The sequence below is a fragment of the Mycetomoellerius zeteki genome, unplaced genomic scaffold (assembly GCF_001594055.1).
Source record: "Mycetomoellerius zeteki isolate Tzet28-1 unplaced genomic scaffold, Tzet1.0 scaffold332, whole genome shotgun sequence".
In the NCBI taxonomy this organism is placed as follows: Eukaryota; Metazoa; Arthropoda; class Insecta; order Hymenoptera; family Formicidae; genus Mycetomoellerius; species Mycetomoellerius zeteki.
Genome location: NW_017257319.1, coordinates 56,171 through 65,058, shown reverse-complemented (window position 1 = coordinate 65,058; position 8,888 = coordinate 56,171). Strand labels below are relative to the sequence as shown.

General features: G+C 40.1%; 1 protein-coding gene across 1 annotated transcript; it reads left to right on the top strand.

Moving 5' to 3' along the window:
- The first annotated feature begins 1,116 nt into the window (after positions 1-1,116).
- Positions 1,117-8,288, top strand: POSH (SH3 domain containing ring finger posh). The gene is given in 14 exon segments (XM_018452209.1): positions 1,117-2,343; positions 2,345-2,377; positions 2,469-2,583; positions 2,654-2,752; positions 2,836-2,972; positions 3,049-3,175; positions 3,378-3,686; positions 3,817-4,124; positions 4,203-4,543; positions 4,615-4,826; positions 4,901-5,043; positions 5,546-5,713; positions 6,579-6,695; positions 6,810-8,288. Coding segments are annotated over 14 exon segments (2,703 nt in total). The 5' UTR covers positions 1,117-1,930; the 3' UTR covers positions 6,991-8,288.
- The last annotated feature ends 600 nt before the right edge of the window (positions 8,289-8,888 follow it).

The following is an 8,888-nucleotide window of genomic DNA, read 5'->3' as shown; positions in this document are numbered from 1 at the left end:
TCGGCACGCAATTATCATTTCTGAAATTAATTCATTTAAATGAATTTACAATAGTTCAACATCTTAACGTTCTGACCGTTATGGCGCTTCTTAATTTAATATTATTATGTTTAACATTAGCGGTCTTTCAATCTTATTATTGTATATAATTTTAGTAAAATATTATTAAAATGTTATATTTAATATTCTGAGAGAATATGCCTAAAATATTATTTAATATTAAATAATATTATGCGCTTATAGGGTATCTAAATTCATTTTAAGTGCAAAAAGTATAATAAATTAATATGGGTCGATTGTTCCATCTTTTGGTAAAGTTTACCTGTTAGGTAAATCTGGCAATCCGCGCACGTGATTGGATAATCTTGCTACTCTTACCTAACAGGTAAACTTTACCAAGAAATTGGAACGATCGACTCTAAATCTACGAAGAATAGACTAGATGAAAATAAGTCTGTTCTTTAAATTATAGTTGAATTGCTAATTTAATTTTTACCAGATTTGGAGGGTTTTTTTGAGGATATATATTTCGGTATATTTTTTGGAGGTGCAAAAGAATTAGGAGAATTTCCGGATAACTTTTAGAGAGGAAATTTTATAGCTAAAATATTGAAAAAATCGCAATATAAGGGATAATTTGCGAACAGACTCGACGAGCTGCATATAAAAAGTACATTTTTCTCTTTTTTAATCCAAGTACTGTATTAGTGCGCTGTACATGAAATCATTTAATTATAAATGAAAAATATTATATCTCATTAATCGAAAACGTAATTAATTAACACTATCGTACATTTTTAGCAAATCGAATGACTTGGAACTTGGACGGTTCGGCATTTATATAGGAGTAAAGTGTTCCGTACGTGTGAATGAGAAATTAGTGTGTGAGATTAGTAGTAAGAAGTGTGTAAGATTAAAAACAGATAACATAATTGTTTACGCAACGTTAAATCAATCGATAAGAATTTAATTTTGATTTTTTTTTTGTTTTTTTTTTGTGAATGATCATGACGCAGGAGAATATCTAGATGTGACGCGAGCCGCGAGCGTGGTGAAGTTGGCGCGCGTACATCTGGCGGATCTGGCGACTAGGGCGCGTACACACCGGCCTGCGTGCAAGGCGAATGACTTTTAAAAAACGCGTGGAAGAGAGGGAGAAGAGGCAAGTGGAGGCAAGAGAGAAAGAGAAAGAAGCGGAAACGCCGCGGACGGAACGGCGGAGTCAACGTTCGGGTAACGTCGCGGTAACGTCGCCGTCGGGTTCGTCGGCGTGGAGGATGACGACGACGGTGTCGCGGGTGCACGAACCCGCCGTGAGCGGAATCGACGACGTGCGCGATTGATCGATGCCGTGCAGTGCCGTGGCCGCGATGCACCGCGATGCGCGCCGAGGCCGTGCCGCCGCCGTGCGACAGCCGAGACGTCGTTAATCAAACCGTCGATTGACCGAGCGAATTGGAGAGCGTGCGTATTCCGGGGAACGGGGCGGCGCGCACCTTCTCTCGTCTCGAGCGAGCGCGAAGGGCGGATAGAGCGGAATACAGTGAGAGAGAGAGAGTGAGTGTGAGTGAGAGGGGCAGGAGGAGGGAGAACGAGCAAGCAAAAGCGAATTGAATTCCTCCGCTCGTCGGTAACGTACGGTGCCGGAACTGCAGCCCGATATACGTTAGTCTGTTTCTCTTCGCGACGGCGGATCGTGGGTGTTTGAGAGAGATGGACTGAAGGCGGGGAGCGACGACAAGGAAAGAACGAAAGAGTGAAAGAGTGAGAGGGAACAATTGGGAGGGTTAGATGAGAGAGGGAGAGTACGTTTCGATAGAGTGAGTTTAAGAGCAGCGACGACGAGGAATCCGGAGTAGGTACCACTGGGTACGATCGAAGTACCGACCGATTGGGTGGCGTGCACGGAAGGTCGAGGGACCGCTCCACGATGGACGAGTGCATGTTGAATGACTTGTTGGAGTGCTCAGTATGCCTGGAACGACTCGACACGTCTAGCAAGGTACTGCCGTGTCAGCACACGTTTTGCAAGAAGTGCCTGGAAGAGATCGTCAGCACTCATCGCGAGCTACGCTGCCCGGAATGCCGTGTCCTCGTGGACGCCAAGGTGGACGACCTGCCGCCGAACGTGTTGCTGATGCGTATCCTCGAGGGGATGCGCAACGCCGTGCCGAAAAATCAGGCCAAGTCCGCGCTGCCGTCATCGAGATCCTCGGGTGGCACTGCCATCCCCCAACGGCTGTTTGGTGGTCACCAGGTTGCTCCGGCGCCTATTGTCACCGGTAATCTTGCGCCTGCTATTGCCTCCGAGCCGGCAGTACGACATTCCAATGCTGCCGCCATGAGCGATCTATGATTATGTTTCCAAAGTGCCAGGGTAAGCATTAGATATTTGTAAGTTGTACAATCACGATTTATTTGTGTATCTTTTTATCTTGCTATATAAATATTATTGTTTGTTCTTGTAGCGATTTGAGTTTCAAGAAGGGTGACATAGTCATTCTTCGGAAGAAGATTGACAACAATTGGTATTTCGGGGAATGTGGCAATAATCATGGTGTCTTTCCTTTGTCTTACGTTCAGGTATAATCGGAGCATCTTGAAATAATGACTGTTATATTGGTTCGAATACCGTAAACTTGAATTTTTCTAGGTGATGACGCCTTTGACACCGCATGTACCTCAATGTAAAGCACTATACGATTTTAGGATGACGAATGACGATGAGGATGGTTGTTTAACTTTTAACAAGGTAGTTTCACATATTACTTTTTTTATAATCATTCATCATTAATGTATCAATGTTTATATGTACAAAATGAATGTATTCTTCAGGGAGAAGTTATCAGCGTTATCCGAAGAGTAGACGAAAATTGGGCAGAAGGTAAACTTTTGGACAGAATTGGCATTTTTCCGTTGGCTTTCGTTGAGCTAAACAGCGTTGCTAGAGCTTTGATGAAACTCTCGACCAAGTAAGTAAAACGATTGATTAATATAATTGCGTATTTTTTTTTTATGTAAATATATATTAATTAATATTTTAATCAGTGTACAGCCGGGACCGTCAAGAGTAGCCCCGCCAACTCCGACGAACGAAGAAACCACGCCGTTAATACCAACCGATCATTCGCGTAATGTGCAAACAACGAGTCAATCTCGACCGCAATTGGTACAGGTACATATTTCTAATCAAACATTTGAATATTTTCTAGCAAGAGATAATTGACGCAGTCATAAATCATTACATTCTTATTTATTAATGTTCAATAGAGATGAAATAATTTATTGTATGCTAGAAAGCACTCTTTACAAGTTTAACATAAGATGTGCTTTGTGAGACATGTGTTTTGATATTATATTGCAATGCTGTGTTACAGGTGTCTGATTCTGTCTCAAACGTATCGTCTGGCGGCAGCTCCACAACTACTACTCCAAACACCCCCAATAGTTCGACCACGTCCAGCAGTTCCAGTACTGCTCCAAGTAGTCCTGGTAGTCCTGCAACGTCGCCGCCCGCGGTCGGCAACAGGCATAACGTTAAACGTCATAGTTTCACTGCCGTCAATACAGGTCACCATGCACATCCCCATCATAGACATAGCGCTGAAATACTTAGTCCTCCGGTAGACAGTGCCCCTAATAACGCCAATAATAGTGGAGGCAATGAATCATTTTCCTCCTTACAAGTAAGGAAACCATATCATGTTTTTCTAACAATTTCTGTATGGATAGCTACATACATGATCAATTCATAATTCTCCATTGCTTTTGTATTTTTTTAAATACTAAATTTGAATGAATTTTCTTCTGTTATAGACGAGCGGTAGTTGCACGGATCATAATCTTCGTCACAGACGAAGTGGCAGCAGCGATCTTGTTCTTGCTCAGGCGTCACAAAATATATCTGCTGGCCAAACTACTACTAGCGCATCTGCTGTGACGCATTTGCCAGCGGCATACGTAGCGTTGTATCCATACAAGCCCCAGAAAGCGGATGAGCTCGAATTACGAAAAGGTGGGATTTACATGGTAACGGAACGCTGTCAAGACGGATGGTTCAAAGGAACGTCCAATCGTACCCAGAAGTGCGGAGTTTTTCCTGGAAATTACGTTGCACCTGCCAAGTAAGTATTTACGTTCTAATCTTTGTCTCGTGGGTCAGTCTAGTCGTTCCTAAGTTACAGTCTCCGATATATTTGCAGCAGATGTCAACGCGGGTTGTGTCGCGGATCTCCAAACTCACCGAATCAACATCAAGGTTCGCCACTATCAAACGCCCCATCGAATACTGAGTCGCGTTTGGCGGTGACGTACACAAAGAGCAAGGGTCCCGCGCCACAACCGTACAATCCTCGTACACTGCCGCCGCCTGAATTACCGCCGCGTGCCATCAGCCCATCCACGACAACCGTGTCTTCGTCCTGGCATGGCGCCGCTCAGTCCAATCAGGGACCGAATCAAGAAACTAGTCCGCCCCGACACAACGATCAAAATGCCACTCCACTTGGACGCAGTCACAGCGCAGTGATGACGGCAAATATTCGTATGTACTTTAAGTAAATCGCATTGGATTGCTTTTCATTGATGCTACAATTATACAACGTTTCTTTTCAGCTTCCCCCGGTAAACAAATCACCGTGTCGTCATCGTTACAACCAGCAGCTGGTATCAATAACGCTAACAATGGCTGCAGTAGCATTACCATCTCTGCTCCTTCCTCTTCTACGGGCGATATGAATAGAAGTCCGAATAATACTCTGCGTGTAGCGAGCGGTATCGCATCGTCGAATGCAGCCGCGACAGCAGCTTCCAGAACCACAGAAAAGGTATCATTCCTGTGATAAGTGTTTGTACACATATTCCGATAATGTAATTGCTCACATATACTCACTTATTGCAGACGAAAGAAAAGAAGGATAAATGCGTTTCATTGATGCGTCGTTTGACCAATATTAAAAAGTCTAAATCGCCTCCACCTGCTACGTATTCAATGGATAATCCTGTATTTGACGACGGTAATTCCGTCAATCCAATGCACGTTCGGTGAGTAGATGATTAATTTAGATTATCGCGAACTTATGAATATGTGTGTACAATCTGTATTATAAATCAAAAGTCGGAAACAATGATCTATAATTTGCACGTTCTGATAATGGATTTTGTTTGATATGTATCCCGTCTAATCCCGCTAATTTTCGTATGCACATAAATGCATTTATTGCGTACACTACGAAGACCGTGTTCTCAGATTGTCAAGCAATTTGTATGTACGCGTATGAATGTTTGTCGAAGTGTTAGTTTAAATGTTCAAATAAAAACGCTATTTTTTTTTCTTTTTTGCTAAGATCGTTGCATGATCGTTGCATCGTCAATAATTATGCACACGTATAGAGTAGATAGATAAGTGGCTGAATAGTCACTCATGAACAATGTAAATGTTTAAACGTTATCATGCTTTGTGCGGCATGACACAAACTGCACGCCTCGAAATGTTTCTCTAATATTGTGTTGGGACGGGATGGGTGGGACGAATTGACAATCGCAGATCGGGGTCTTGCCCAAGTCAGTTGCTACAGGTGGTACCTACACAGGAATTAAATGCTTCAAACAGCCCACACCGCTTATGTCCAAGCTCTGTGCAAGGACACGTTACATCCTCACAGAGACTGAAATACAAGGAGAGACCCTCCTTACCAGTATCAATAACGCAGAGGTTAGTCGTTTGTAATCCTAAATATGAACCGGCGACTCGAAATTCATGAAATTCTTGCCATAAATTATAATTATTCATTAAATATGAAAAGGATAATCATTTTTCGATGACATTAGAAAAGCTGTAATATTGTTTATATTTTATAACAATTAATAACACAATTATGTGTAATACTTTCCTTTAAGTACAGAAGAAAGTACAGGATAATAGATTATTTGTATTGATAAAAATATCCTATATAAAATTAATATCTTCATATTTTAAGCGGTCACATTTCTTATCTTAATTTTTACGGCGAAGACGTGCTCTATGTGTAAGTTAATATACATATTCGAAAATTCTATCATACTCGTTTCTTTGGTTGTTTTTTCTTTACATTAGTACTTATATTTTATTACGAGGTAGAACTGCATTTAATTTCAAGGTAAGCTTAGAAAAGTCTAGCTCACATTTATGCAATTTATTTTACGTTAGCTGCATAATTAATGTCTACAGTCGTTTTTCTTATATCACAGAATTGTAGCACGTTCTTTTGCACAAGGTAAATTTCATTTTATATAGTAATTTAGTTAGAGAAACATTGTGATTGCAGATACTTTGCATGTTTGGAAAATTCCCAATGTGATAACTGTGATAAATCCATTAAATGTTTGTTACATAGTTTTTTGCTGATAATTTTCTGTACAAAATGATATAATTTAAATATATTTTATTTATTTATGCTTGTGTGATGCTGAATTGTCTGATATATAAGCATTTTATTATATATTATTATATATTATATTTTATATTTATATAATAAATTGCCATCGCAATTTATTGTAACGATAGTTTTATTACACATTGATTTTTTATTCCTACCTAGATCCAATGAATCTGGTGCAATGGTGCAATGCGTGACCGTTGGAAATCATCATCGCAAGAGTAATTCGCTAGACGCTGGAATGGGAAAGCAAATGAAGCAGCAATCGTCTCGCGAACGGTACATATAATTTTGTTCCTCAAATGCCCTGGTTTAATCGTCGTTAACTTTCGCCCGTTAGTCACAAGATTATAACAGTCCTCGTTATTTCATGATAACTATGTTCAATTTCAGCACGGGATACAGATTCCGTTGTATCGTACCCTATCCACCTAATAGCGAGTTCGAACTGGAGCTTCGGGTAGGGGACATAATATACGTGCAGAAGAAGCGCGACGACGGATGGTACAAAGGTATGCAACAGCGTACCGGTCGCACGGGACTATTTCCAGCTAGTTTTGTGGAAGCTTTCTGAGACCCGACACAAAGTCGCCTAGTGTTAGAAACTTGTATATAACTTGGCCTTTTGTGTAAGTATTTACACGACATATTCAGATTAGGATTATTCCTGCTAGCGGGAATATACGTATCCGCGGGTATTTATCGTTAATTCTCTCTGGGATATCATCGACTGCAAAGCGACTGGTGCATGTACACGCATACTGTATCTCGAGTTGTGCAATGTAATGTACGTACAGCTATTGTGTGAACTTAATGGGCCATTAATTAACGTGTTGTAGTAAACGCGCCGTGTAAGTGACCGACGACGCGTCGAGTTAACAATGAATGCATTCGCGTGATGGATGCGATAGGAAATTTTAGCGTAAAGTAATTATGCATATTTTGCATGTAAATATATGCGAGAAATGACGAAGGGTAGTACGAACACGACGCGGAAACTACTCGGAACTTATACTGCCATCGATTATGTAGGCGTGCGTAATTGTAATAAGAATAATGAATTCATTTTGCGCGACGTTACTGCCATTTGCGATCGTAAGGGAAAAAATCGGTTTCCCATTTTGAGCTGATTTCGAACTTGCTGTCTTTTTTCGATACACGCACGACGTGTAAAAGAGATTAATATAGATTGTGTAAATATTCATGCTTACGCGTGTGAAGCCGTTCATGACACATAATTAAAAGTAGAGTTATAGAATGAACCAAAAAAAAAGAAAGAAACTATATATGGAGAAGATTCTTTAAAAAAATCTAAATATCTTGAGGAGGAAGAGACAACGTACACGTAGACTAATATGTGTACAAGGAGATAAACGCAGGCATGTTTGTATATGCGATAATACACTTAAATTCTATCAGCAGTGTTGAACATTGCAATTGTACGTAAGTCGTTTGGAAAGTTTTGAGCATCAACATGAAAGTGATATTATTCGTCAAAACTATTCTGATATTACAATCGTACATGCTTTGAAAGATACCTGTGAAAATTGTAGCCATTTTGGACGCTCAGTTGTTTCACAGTTATTTGTGCTAGTGATGTCAGTATCTTTGTAAAAATGGAAAAAATCGAATATCGTGCCGTGATTAGGTTCTTACATTTGAAAGGCAATACACTTGCGCAATTTAAAGCCGAATTGGACGCTGTTTACTCTGTCCCATCATTTGCCACGTGAAAAGATGGGCAGCTGAATTTAAACGTGGTCGTACTAGCTTGGCTGATGATGAGCGATTCGGGAAGGCTAACAGCTACAACCATTATTGATAACATCGAAAAATTTCACCAAATGTTACTGGACAATTTTCAAATCAAGTTTAGAGAGATAGAACTGTGGATATTTCGAAAAAACGTGTTTATTATTGACTGAAGGATTAGGCATGTGTAAGCTAACTATGCATTAAGTGCCTTGTTTGCTCACTGTGGACCAAAAACGCATTTGAATAAATATTTCCAAGGCTCTGTTGGAGCGGTTTAAAATCCGAAACAAGTCGCATTTTTTGCGTCGATTAATAACTATTGATGAAACTTGGATCCACTACTTAACTCCCGGTGAAGTTTGGTTCGGAGGACAGAGATTTTCAAACGAGCAGGTCATCGCATCCATAAAAGCCTATTTTACAGAGCAAAACACCAACTATTATTTGAATGCTTTAAAGGGGTAGGAGCATCGCTGGGAAAAGTATCGACTTAAAAGGAGACTATGTTGAAAAATAAAACTGAAATTGACCCAAAAAATACTTGTTTCTATGTTAAGCTCAAAACTTTTCAAACGTCCTTCGTACTTCAGATTGTTTAGATAAGATCGTATATAGTTAATAGTCCAACTAAAAAGTTAAATCTATCATTTTCGACTTTAACGGAACAGTTAATTAATAAAAAAATTGTATAATGTGACGTAAATTATCCAGGAATTA